We start from the raw sequence: 13,711 nt of genomic DNA on the forward strand, positions 1-13,711 counted from the left end.
AAGTCTTTCAATGAACAGGTGCCAAGATAAATGCACCCTGCAACTATCCTAATGATAAGCAAACAACGCAGGCCTAAAGTACATGGAATCCTGTCACATGAGGTAGAAGCTCGCAGCAATTCTGGCATCTCTGAGGCAAGTTGAGCCCTAAAAGCCCTTAAAAAACAAGCGTGTGCACTTTGAACAACCGTGCTACCCGAGGGGTTCTTTAGGGAACTTTAATGTTCTTACAAAACCATTTTAAAATTTGTGACTCACCCCGAGGGTGACAAGAGCATTCCTAAAGATCCCATGATTTTTGCAGTGAGAATGTTCTTTTGTGTTTGTCTAATGCTCCAGCCATTACCACTGAGTTTGGCGGATTAAGATCATATGAGTTTGACTTCCGCAGAGAGCCACAGAATGGAGTCCCTGACTGGCTGGATATATTTATGATGCTTCACAGGCTGGATACTGAAATGAAAGAGGCACCACTCGAGGGGCTCTCTGTCTTAATCCGTGGACATTATCTCTACACTGTAAGCGGGTCTTGGCTCGTTACCTCGCAGTAGAGAGCCAGGCTGGCAGGGTTGCAGGGAGAGAGGCAGAAAGGGAAGGGAAAGGAGGGAGGGCCTTGCCTGGCCGCCGAGAATGTAATCTCCAGATTAGGGGGCGAGACGAATTCCTGCTGCCAGCCTGACCTTGTCAAGGCAATGGAGGAGCCAGAGTGAAATTGAGATTTCAGGACAGGAGCGAGTCGAGGTTTTTTTTTTTCCTTTTTTTTTTTTTTTGAGCGTTAGCGTTTCTCTTTCAAGGGTCACAGCCTTGACACCATGATTCACGCTAAATGTGTGTGGTCACACTGGTAGCACACATGAAATGTGTGCGGGGCAAACTGTTTCTGGCACTGACCATACTGCTCGAAACCCTCGGCAGTCAGTCAGTCTGCTGCAGTTTTTATGGGATGAAGCAACAACATAAAAAATGTCCACAGCAGCAGAGTTTGTCCTAATTTATTGAGACTGGGAAATGGCAGTGTTCTCAGTTTCATCCTCATGATGTCAAGACAGTCTGGATTTTACTATTTAGATTTAGTGGACGATATCTTGGTTGCCCTGCGTTATACGTAGAATGACAAAGCATTTGAATGGCACAACAGTAAAGACATCATCAATGTCCTGAGTTGAAAAACCGGCCATTGACACAGAACATATGCAGTGCTAAAATACAGCTGTTATTTAACTACAGTACCATACTTAAGATGAAACAGCAGTGTATGTTAGATGCATTTAAGCCCCTGTAAACTTCTTTCTATTTAATTTTTAAGAGAGGAAATATTCTTGCTCTTCCAAATTAAAATTGCATTGAAAAGTTTCATTAATAAACATTAAAACACACTCAGGCTCAGTTCAATATTCCTGGGGGGGGGGGTTACCAGTGGCTACATCCTGTAGCTGCTTGGTCTGGTATGACCAGTTGCCTCTTGTGGCTGATGTCAGCCAGTGTTTCCTCTTTCTACTTTTCTACTCAACTTTTTACTTTCTACTAACCTAACTTGGCTCACTTGAAATATTTCGAACCGGTGGGCCTTTGACTGTGTACAGTGGGACACGTTTTCTTTTGTCAAAAAAGTTTGCAGCTTGAATTTTCTTACATTTTTGTTTGAATATTTCAACCGAGTGACCTCATTGTCCTTTGATTGGGTTTATATAACCATGTGCTGGTGGGTAGAAACTGGAAAATGAGAATAATGATGCGACATTCCCGTTTGAGCATTTCATTCATTTGACCTGTAATTGCAAAACAACAAAATAATGAGTCTGTCTGCGGCAGACAGCAGTGTACAGCATCAGCCGCATGAAGGAAGTGGCGGAAAGCTGCCGATAAACTACCATTGTGCTATTTAGACAAGATTTATTTTTATTGCCTCAGACGCTTGCTGGAGCAGAAGAGAAACTCACTGTCTTCCAATTTTCGATTCAATTATTTACGCAAGGAAACACAGTGAGAGCTAAGCTTTTCTGTGCAGGTGCATCTCGTCTGTGCTGCGGTGAAATAAAGAGCGGCGCAAACACTAATAACGTTCATAAAATACAAATGTAAACAGAAAAGTTTCGAGTTGTGCTGGTATTTCATGATAAGGAATGCAAGCAGCATCACCTTGACATAATAAATGTAACTCAACACATAACAGTTTACCTCAAACTCAATAAAAGATGCCATACCATGTTGCTTCATTGAAATATCAAATATCTATCCTTATTTATCCTTATTTTAGACCAAAGGGATGTCTGTGGAGAGCTCATAAAGGTGGATGTACCTCCTGACTGTCCTTTTTTCCTGCAGCTAAAAGGCTTCTGTGAGAAGTGTACTCTGCCCGCGGGTACCATAGTTAGATAAATACCACAGTTAGATAAATACCTGTAGGTTGAGTCACTAACATAAAAAAAAATGTGGCATGAAACGGTTTTATGTACAATTAATTCTGAAGCATGAGTCAGTTCCACTAAATTGAACTGAGATATGGGGTTGCGTGTATGGCTCCACTCGCTGTGTGAAAGGAAGCACTGGCTGGGTTTTCAGTCATTTCCGTGCTACCTCAGTCTCACCCACAGCTTTCACTCAAAGCATAAAAAGGTGTCAGAAGATCTATAACTCAAAGTCTGTGTCGACTTAATTCAAAGTTTGCGGCACAAAGTAATGTCACACTGCCCTTGAACACCCAAAGCCACTATGGGGTCTTGGATAATTAGTGTTTGAATCATTGCATACACCAGGGAGAATGTACTTCTCATTGTATTTGTTAGCTGTGAACTTCTGCTTCACACATATTGTTTACCAAAGTGGCACCACTAAAGGCACCCAGACTGCCTTATTAGAGAACTGCTGACCCAATGCTATTTTTCTCATTTAAATTAAAGCAGCACTGGCTCTTACCACCTTGATATTATTGGTAATCAGTTATGGGAAATGAAACTAGGATAATTCAAAGTAAACATTGCCTTATATTGCAGTGTAAAGAAATTATTCCCAGTAGTGTTGTCCATTAATGGGCCTGTGTTCTCTGCCTTCCACCCAGTGAGTTTGGGTTAATCTGCAGCATGCACTGGCTGAATGAATGAACATCAGCATCCTTTTCTCCGGAAACTGTTACATTAACATAAAAGGAATAGTTCAACATTTTTTTCATTTCTTGCCAAAGGTTAGATAAGAGGGCCAATGCTGCTCTTGAAACTAGATGTGGCGAGCCAGCGGTTAGCTTAGCATAAATTCTGGAAGCAGGGAAAGGAGTTAGCACAGAAGCGGAGCAGATGAATAAACAGTTGTTGGTCAGGGAATTGTTTCAGCGCTCCCTAAAATCCTCACTTTTACATTTACTTTTTGCACAGATGAATCAAACGATGTTTACGCTAAGCCAAGTTAACTGGCACTTGTTAGAGATTCAGTTTAGACATAGAATAAAGTTGCATGTCAATTATTTGTCTATTGTAGAGTCAAATGAGTTGCCACAGTTTGCATCATATGTCATCAACTGGAGCTCAGTGTCAGTAAAGCGTTATTGTTGTGACAATAATTAAAGTACAATGCATGGTATAAAGGCTCTGTACAGCTGGGGTTTTCTCTCTAAAGAGGCTCAGTGAGATTTCAAAGTTCTCCTTTCTCACAGCAGCATACAGTTTGTGTTTAAACTTCAGGCATGGATTCTTTGTCGCAGCCTCACTTTGCGCTTTAGGCAGATGAAACACGTCACTTCACACAGAAACAAACACGGATAAAGACACATCTCGTGCACTGTGAAAACAGCACTTTAAAAGAAAAAACGACAAACCATAACATTGCCAAAAAAAAAAAAGAAAAAAGTTTCCATGTATTGTGTTTGCATTGCAGATCAGAAAGAAAAGCGACACATGATTCCATTCCTGTAGTCGTGAATCTCCCATCTGCCTTGTCTGCTAACAAGGGACACACCCGGTGTGCAGATCCTGTATTTACGAGTATCTCGCCCCTCAACATGAAACTGCTAGACTTAATGACCCAATTGCCTCTGTTATCAACTCGACTCTCCAGCACGCAGCTGAAGTCATGCATAATCCCGCGAAATCTACCCATCTTATGAATTTTAAATGGGGAGGCCTAAATCACGGAGCTGCTTTTAAGTGAATCCATTTCTAATAGAAAATCAGACAGCTGGGATGGTGTCCCGTTGTCAGACGTCACGCAAGCGGACGCATTTTCTGCTCTGTGAATATATTTTGCAAAGGTCGTGAAGTTTACATATTTGATACAGGTGAAACATTAAAAAAAAACAAACAAAAAAAAAAAAAAACAGGGAGAACAGGTTGGAGAAAGGGGGTCACTGTTTGTGCTCTCTGCTTGAATCATCATTGGTTTATTACAACAACTCACCAAGTTCATGGCTCTGATTTGGACTTGCCATTCAGAAACAGCGATGGCTTGTGAAGCTAAGCAACAAATGAAAAGATAAAAAGAATTAAGGTTTTTAAGCCAATGTGTCTCAAATGGAATAAATGAATGAAATACTGAATTTTGAAGATTCCTTCACTTATGTTTAACTCTCTGGTCTGTGTGCTCTGGAGAGCCACTTGCCCTGGATGTAGTTGAATATGCACGTAAGTCCATGTGCAACTATAATGTGCAACACGCACATTATAGTATGTCATCCTTTAGATTTTCTGAGGCCTCAGAACGGTTTGACAGAGCAAAGGGCAAAGGATAATTTCAGTGGGTCTTTTCTTCACTGTGCTGGCCTTTAAGGTCGGCATATGCTTAAAACAAAGTGTCGTCAGCAAAAGTGCTGTTACGGACGGCCACGCTTCAAGCCCAGGTGGAAAAACCTGCTGTTATAGACTGGGGTGAGCACAGATAATGGTGAACACTTTTCAACTGTCTCTCATCAAAGGCAAACGGGGTTTGCCCTCGGTCGTACAAATGAAAAGTAGGTGAGTGAAGAATAACAAAGAGAAGTTGAGGGAGAAGCTCAAAGTCAACACACTTTCACACCTGGCCAATCACTGCGTAAAGTGGGTATAATTATCAGACTGTCTGTTTTGTATTGAAAAAAAAAAAAACCTCCCTCCTGTTGTGAGATTGTAAAGCTGTCGGGGGAGACAATCAATAACCACTTAATTTGAAGCATGCTGACCTCTTTTTTTCCTATTAATAATAATAACATTGGGTCTCACCAAGTAAAGATTTGGGAGCTTGGCCCTAAAAACAAGGCAAGAAACATGAACAATAAGATGATCAGACAGGTGTTTGAGCAACCACGTGTCTGCCACTCTCACTGGAGAAGAAAAGAAAGGTGAGCAGGATATGTGTGGGCCACACAGTGCAGAAGTCATGGTGGAAAACTACAAATGTTTTTGGGCTTATATAGTGGCAAGGCGTCATCTTTGAGTCCAGTGTCCAGCCCTTACAACACATCCGTGTTTTGTGCACACGGTTTTCCTGTGCAATGAGGGATTCATACCAACATTTCGAGTGAGCTGCCTTTGAGTTTTACCTTCAAATAAAATGTGCAGCTGAACTCTTGACATGTTTACAACCTGTCTAATACTCCGATCATGTATCTTGCGCTGTCAGACATTGTTGTAGTGATGTAACCATATTCCCAAATGATGGCCAAAACTAGTGATATAATACCCAAATTGTAATAATCCCAAAACTCTCCTTTTATTATCAGTTCCATTTAAGTGTGCAACTCCTGCAAGACTGAACTGGAAGCAAAAGAATGAAAAGAATTGAGGTGCTCTTGAGCAACAAGAAACGCTAACATGTTTGAGCAGCAGCAGCAGCCCTCATCAGGGGCAAATGGATGTACATACATATTCAACTATATATACTACAGGCCAAGGGGCCCCTCCACAGCCCATAAAGTCAAACATAAGATACCTTAAGGACATCTTCAAAATTGAATATTGAATTCATTCATTGCATTTGGGTCTCAGAGCACACTGGCTCTAAAAGCTCTATCAAACCACTAAACCACTTTTCTTTCATTCTTCACGTTGCACGAGTCAACGCTGTAGCAGAGCAGAAATGCGTATTCACATAAAGGACGGCAACCATAACAATAGAGCAGGAGGCTTCCTGTGATGTTTTTTTCAAGTTCCAGCATTCTCAGGCACTGATTCACTCAAGGTGTGTGTTGTACCTGTCAAACGGCCAAATTAGAATATCTTGCCATTCGCCATCCATTTGCAGCCAGGGTCACACAGAGCTGGAAGGGGGAAAAAAAAAAAGAAAACACTGATGCACGTTTAAATATCTTTCTTTTAAACATTTGGTAATGATGGTGGAGGTGGTTCTCAGCTTGCATCGCTATATTTTCTCCCTCGTAAACTGCGTCACAATAAGAAAGAAAGAATGAAGTTGTGGTTAATCCACACGAGCTGACTCTGTGTTCAGAAGGTGGGCTCATTGGAAGCTGCAGGTTTGCTGCTCATTACACTTGCTGATTGGTCGACGTGCCCTGTTGGGGTCTATTTGGACTTGTTGTTGGAAGAATTGTGCTGTAAGCTGTTAAAAAAAAAAAAGAAAAGAAATTTGATGATTTGCAATTGAAACACAATCTCAGTCACAATCTCCCTGCACATCAGAGCCTGAATGTTTTGAGGACAACGCCTGGTGGAAGGAGGAAACTCTGTCTTGGCATGTTGCTAGGCGATGCATTAATATTAATGTTGTCTTTTCTCAGAACGTGTGCACTCTCTGCCCCCCTTGGGATAAACTGAAGCTTAAAGATATCTCCATCTCACTGATACTTCTTTTATCCTCGTTAAAACTCATATCAAGGGTTTTAATTACATTCTGCCGATGTAATACTGCAGAGCTTTGTGGAGAAATTACAATTGCTTTTTTAGTGTCTAGTTTGCAGTGCTGATATGCTCAGCTAATTTCTGACCCAGCGTAATTGAAAAATGGGTTTTTGGTATATCTAGTTGTGCTGTGTTTGAACATGTGAACATGTTTGAGTATATCACGTTTTCAAATTGAAACAGCTTATTTTGTCTGAATCTAATTACCAGCACATCTGAATCTGAGCCAGTGTGTGAACTGTAAAGCTAAAACGTCCTAGCTGCTCTGTTTTAATATTATTTATTTCCATTGAGGAATCATTTTGAACGGGAGAAATAAATCTGTGATGGAGTTCGCCCTCTGCCTCACCCTTTCCCCTGCCGGGCTTTTAGCCTCAAGTCTTTGTCGTAGCCTCTCAGCTGCCCTCTCTGCAAAACCATTTTCCTGGCACTGAAACACAGATGTTATCCATCTGATTAAACGTTCAAGGTTACATCTCCAAATACATCAAAGTCTACCTCTCCCATAAGAGGAAGCGTGACAGACAGTATTTTTAGTTGCCTGGAGGTGCAAGCTCCATTGTCCTTCCCATATTTTTTTTTATGTACAAGTAAATTGGTACCCCTGCTCACATTGCAAAGTGTTATGGTGATCGAGACTCAGCCAGTAGGTGAGATGAATGATGCTAAAGGGATCGAGCAGTCTTTTTCAATAAAAACAGAATTGGTAGGGTTTGTTTGCGAGGCCTAAAAGGGTTGATCATATCTGCAGACTACTGCCAGCAAAGATATGTCAAAAAAGAGAAAATTACTATTACTTCAATTGTGATAATGTCTTCATTATTTGAGTGATTTATCGTCAACACTCAGAGCTTCCATCGTATCATTTATTGTCAAACCTGTGCAAGAACAAACATGTGAAAACTACACTATGTGGAGTCACAACAGCAAAACCAAACCCTGTGCCCAACAAGTGAATCAGGTGTTAGTGCAATAGTGTTATTGCCAAAGACACTGCAAGAGAGAGCTGGATGGACAGAAAAGTTTGTCGCGGAATGGTTATGGAATATCACTCTCCATATTTCTGAAGCTATGCTGACTATTTTAAGACTATATCCTTATTTCCCCAGTGAGGGATCAATAAAGTTAGATCTAATCTTTATGCTAAGCTAGGATAACCACGTCCTGACTCCAGAGTGTCATTGATCTTCTTATCTCTCTTGGAAAGAAAGCAAATAAGCATATTTCCCAAAATGTTGAACTGCTACTTTAAGCAATGACGACGCTGTTCATTAGTCCCACTGCACTCATTTTACTTCCTTGTGTATTTGCTGCCTGTCATCACTGACTGATTGCTTTTCTTCTTCCGTCTTTCCAGAGATTGAAAAAATTCAGAAAGACGAGGGGAAGGAAGAAGAGAAGTTCATCGATGTCGTCATCAACAAGAACATGAAACTGGGCCAGAAAGTTTTAATACCAGTCAAGCAGTTTCCTAAAGTAAGTGCTATTGTACCACCACCAGAGACTTCTCCACGAATGTGATGTGCACAGATAGAGAATTTTAGATTGTGTTATTTATAGATAATGAAGCCAACTACAGTCACTCTGGTTTTGATTTAAATTCCTTACAGCAGCCACTTGACACTTTTTGTTGATGCTTTATGTTATTAGATGTAGCATATCTGGAAGACGGCGTACAGGAGGAGTACTGGCTGACAGAACTGGGGTAGAACTATATTAGGGATGTTACCTTGCGTCTGAAGAGTTGTTTAAGCTTTTGATACGTTACAACCGTAATTCTCACACTCCTCCCTCCTACACACACCTCTCTATTACACTGACCTTGGTCAATGACGCTTTGATGTCTCGGTATATTAATTTGTCAATGAATATTTATGAATGTGTGATTCAAAGGAATTATCTCACGGTGGATTTCATTTTCTTGAGTGTGCGGTGGATTTCTTGTGATACTTGGTGTGTACACGTCCTTCTAGGTCTTTTTCAGGTCCCTTTTTTTTCAGGAAAAATAATAGCTTGTAGGGTGAGAGTACGATTGCAAAGCAGCACATAAGTCACATGTATAGAGTCCTAGACAGTCGGCTTCACGATGACCTCCACATGAAGCCGTTTTGAGCGATAACACTGTTGCCACCTTTGACAGCACTTCAGCCTCGCCCGCCATGGAAGGGCCTTAACCGGCAGCAGCATTTATTGGAGCCCAGCGCTCGGTGCATGACAGGGATTTCCCGCTGGGAGCTCGATGGGGAGGCTGGTGTAAAAGTGAGAGGGCCGCTCTTAGATGGGGACATCACTCAAGTTTTCACCTCAGCCCTCCAGGGGCGAAAGACAGCGGTAACCTGCAGTGTGTGGATGGGGAGGACAGCAGGGAGGAAACACAGCACAGGAGTCAAACACTGAAACAGCAAAGCCTTGGCTTGGGTTTACTTTCCCCAAAATCTGCTTTTCACTCTTTACTGACATGCACAATAAAATAATGGCACATTGAAATGCAGTCCCCTATGCACCAGGTTTTATATTACTCTATATTACATTATCAGCACCCAGCATTTAATTTGACAGTAGATTTTAGCTTTGAAGGCCCACCATAGAGCCGTGTTAACTCTGTGAGAATAACATCCTCAGCCAACACTCTCTAATTTAAAATAATTGTCACTGAAAGATTAAATCTTGTGAGCACTGGGAATTTGTCTGGGTGAGAAAGGAGGAAACAATAAAAAAGGAAAACAATCACCAGTCTTATAAAGTAGATATTTTTGCAAATGCATTCAACTATTTCCGATAAAGATCATGCCACGCGGCTCAGTTACTGCTGTATTCGGCCATGTTTCACCTCCCTGCATCCCCGATTACGCCACAGCATGGCTAAAAAGTGACATCCCTTTCATGAATTTTCCAACTAAATGCTAACATATTTACTAATTTTGATGAAACGAACATAAGATTGTTAAGAATTAACTACATTGTTGGACGGCCAGACTGCTGTGAATGTAAGGAGACACCATATTTTTTAAAGGTTTGTTTCGTTTTCATTCACGTTGCATATGGTCATTTTTTTTAAGTAACCACAGTAACCAAATAGACCAAAGATCAATCTCCCCCTACATGCTCACACTCATGTAAACTTCAATGGCACTGGCAGTCTGTGAAAGTTATATCCATCTAATGCGACTCTTAGATGCTAGCTTGTGTAGCCATTGTTTCGACTGCATGACAGTGACTATATTTCATAGTGCAGTGAGGACCTGAAACCACAGTTATATGAGCCTCAAACATTGAAAATGCCCATTTTCTGCCTAGTTTTAACGTAGACATCTGAATGTCTGTCTTTGCTCATGATGAAGTCAAAGCTTGCTGGGTGGCTTTGCTTTAACTTTGACAAATAGGGTCATTATTCTCACCAGGTGTAGACATGCGCTCTGATGAAGAGCTGAAATAAATTTTTGGTGAGAAGCGAGGGCTGTGTACATGTGTGTGTAGTGTCATCTGGAGGCTGATCTGAGTCTCCTAGGTTCACAGCTAAACAGATTTGCTTTGACAGCTTTGATAAGTAGAGCCACTAATATGCTGTTTAGAGCTCCAACAAGCCACCGAAGGAAGACAAATTCAATTTGTTCCATCTGACAGGTAGCAATGGCAAGAGTGATCGGTCTGACTCGAATGGGTTTCCTCCTGAGCTGCGAGCATCACCTTTTGGCTTCTGGCATTGAAGTGGCACAGACATTTTCCAAATAGCCATTTAGGAGCACGTGGCGAGAGGTTAAATCCATCCTCCGCAAACATAGCTTTTTATCAAAATGAAGTGGGCAAGGACGCCGTGCGGCACGTTCCAGGCCGCTGATTCTCTGTGATAAAATGGCGCTTTTCCTCAGCCACGATTTTTAACACCCAACACTGATGAATTTTTCGACTTTCTAAAGTATTGGCGAGAGTGATGATATTGTGGTGTTGTCGGGTGTAGTTGAGGCGTGGAATGGATAAAGCTCAGCGAGCAAATAACGTCTTGTAGATGCCCACCCATTAGCTTTTTTAGAAAAAGATGAGATTTAATTGAAACCTTGTCTACAGAAATAGAGAGTCTAAGATGTAGATGATGATTTAAGCGGTGTGACACATAATGTCACTCCTACTGAAGAACTAAAAATATCCCACCTTTTGGACAAGGATGCACTATCGGCGCTCATCTGTACATTTGCCGGATCTGTGGGCCCCCTCTCAGAAAGCATCTTTTGGCAGAAAGCACCGCAGGCCATTAGCGAGGCATAAGGAGTCCCACTGGTTTATTTCCAGTTCAGACTGTGGCTTTTCTCTGCGCTGGGAGCAGTGATTTATCCTTCGGCTGTCGTTCCTGTCCTGCTGTCCTCAGCACAATCACTCCGCACCGGCTCTCTGTGAGCACACCTTTCGCCAGGCTCGCAGTATTACATTCAGCAAATGATGAAAAGATCTCAGAGCTCCCCCTCCCTCTGCCACCCTCCCCCTTCAACTTAACTGTGATTAATCATACATCCTTTCTCGACTTTTGCCCGCTGTCTTTCTAGTCCTCCACACGATGCTTTTTATATTCAGCTGAATGCGGTGCAACAATTCAAATACTCTGCTTGTGTATATTTTCAGTCAAAGCTTCTTCCTTTTATTTCATTTGTATTTATTTACTTTTTGCAACTAACATCGCAGCAGGCGACAACCCGTGATTACACACATCAGCTTTCCTTTTGGTGATTACAGACAGCAACGGCACAATCCTCTCACACAGTCTAATGACATGAACCAGTACAGGAGCCCAGACAGGTTTTCTTAAATCACATAATCCCTCGTGATAACTAAAGCATTAGCAAAGCCCCATGCATCAATCACAGTTGGAGTCAGACAGATTTTGATTTCTGATAAACAGCAGGGATTACATTTGTGTGTTCAGTGAGACTCATATAGTTGGAGGATTGTCCATATGAAGAGACGTGCGTGTGCCTCTGCAAATGTCGACTGGGTGGTGATGTGTTAAAATAACCAGATTAAGACTCTCTGACATTTACTGGCATTAGTCGGACAAATATGAAGCAAATCTGTATGATCTCTTTTTAAATAGTCAGGATCTTAAAATAGTGTCAAACAAATACCATTACATCATGGCAATGCATTATCTACAATACTGTCCAAAGTGGCTCAAGACAGTGTGTGCTTAGCATGTGAACAAGTTGTAAAAAGTTTACCCATAGCTCGATTAACCTGCTGCAGAGCCCAGAAGAGTCCTATCAACCCTCTTTTTCATACAGCAAACTCATTTTGAGAGAAGCATAAAACCACCTTAAGTATGGTTTTGTTAACACAATGCAGAAACATTTTTTAATGATATACATTCATGCAAAGTTACAAAATGTTCAGATGTTTGTTTTCCCTAGTTGCAATGCAGCATTTGATCTTAGCAACTGCATTATTAAACTTTTTTTTGGCTATGCTCAGACACTCACAGCACTGGGTTATGGAGAAAAATCATGCTCTAGATTCAGTGAAAAAATTCACTCAGACTTTCAGCAAAACTGCAAACTTTTCTGCAACTTTCACCAGAGTGTTGTTGTGGTCTAAACCCGACCACAATCAGGACTCAGGGAGATAACCCTCTCTGGTGTCCTGCACTTTGTACAACCACCATTCACCCAAGTCACCTCCCCACAACTTGCATACAGAAACATAGCACTTATGTGACTGTAAAAAAACACAATCAAGGCAGGAGTACCACTTCCTATCAAGACCTGATTGGCAAAACAGATTAGCAGTATGTAAATGTCATTTCTAAGAGACAGATGCAAGATCGGGTAACTCAGTAGCACTGAGATTCAGGCCCTTATCATGTTATCGTGTTATGGTGCCTTTTCCACACTCAAATCAAATTGTCACAAACCAGCTGGGGTTTGTGGTTGCCCTTTGGGGATCTGAGGGTCTTGGGCAGTTTCCCCACTTTGCTCAGTCTGTAATCCAGACCTTCAGGGGTTTTTTTTCCTCCCCTTTCTGATTTTTTTTAGGCCTTTATTTATTGCTGTATTTTTTGACAGGAAAGGGGAGAGAGAGTGGGGATGACATGCAGCAAAGGGCTATTGAACCGGGGATGGGGTCGGACACAGCCTTACTACATGGGGGGGGGGCTCTACCAGGTGAGCCAATCAGGGTGCCCTGACCAGTGTGAGGAAAGGTGGGAATTTAGGGGAAGGGTTGAACCCAGATGCAGACACAGGGAACTAAGATTAAACACACACTAGGGAAAAGGGCTACACACAAACAACGGGGCATGGTGAGACAAAGACAGCACTAGAAACTTACTAACATTGAACGTGACAGGGCTTTAGACAAAGACAAGACTAACAACTTTTACATAAAACATGGCACGATTAAGACAACACCAGAAACACACACAAACACATGAAACAAGGCATGACTAAGACAAAGACAAGACTAGGAACAAACTTCGGCTGTGGCGTGGGTAAAAATGAAAACAAGATTAAAACAAACACTTACATGAAAAGAGGCACGGACATGACAAAGATGACGCAATGAAAAACACTCACTAAGGGACTATGGCAAAGATACTTAATCAGCAAGGGAAACGCAGACAACGACTTGGGGGAAGGCACAGACTTATATACACAGGGCAGGAGCACTAATGACACACAGGTGAACACGATCAGACAATCACAAGGGAGGGAAAACACAGGAAGTAAAGTAAACAAAGAAACATAACTTAAATCTTCAAAATAAAACATGCCGTGACAAAAACCAGACAAAGACAACACACAAGGGGAAACTTTAACAAAAAAACCAGTGTGCACAGCCAGGTCATGAGAACCAGTATGCATATCCATGCCTCTCGTCAAGCCTTTTGCAAATGTTTTAAGCCGTTATCA

The 13,711-nt window shown here is 41.7% G+C and overlaps 1 protein-coding gene across 1 annotated transcript in view; it reads left to right on the forward strand.

Annotated features, from left to right (window-relative positions):
- khdrbs3 (KH domain containing, RNA binding, signal transduction associated 3) overlaps positions 1 to 13,711 on the forward strand; it is a 100,361-nt gene that overhangs the window by 35,241 nt on the left and 51,409 nt on the right. The window contains exon 2 of the mRNA XM_041955889.1: positions 8,176 to 8,294. Coding sequence (XP_041811823.1) covers positions 8,176 to 8,294 — 119 coding nt within the window. The remainder of the gene's footprint in view (positions 1 to 8,175; positions 8,295 to 13,711) is intronic.

The sequence above is a fragment of the Chelmon rostratus genome, chromosome 16 (genome assembly GCF_017976325.1).
Source record: "Chelmon rostratus isolate fCheRos1 chromosome 16, fCheRos1.pri, whole genome shotgun sequence".
NCBI classification, from domain to species: domain Eukaryota; kingdom Metazoa; phylum Chordata; class Actinopteri; order Chaetodontiformes; family Chaetodontidae; genus Chelmon; species Chelmon rostratus.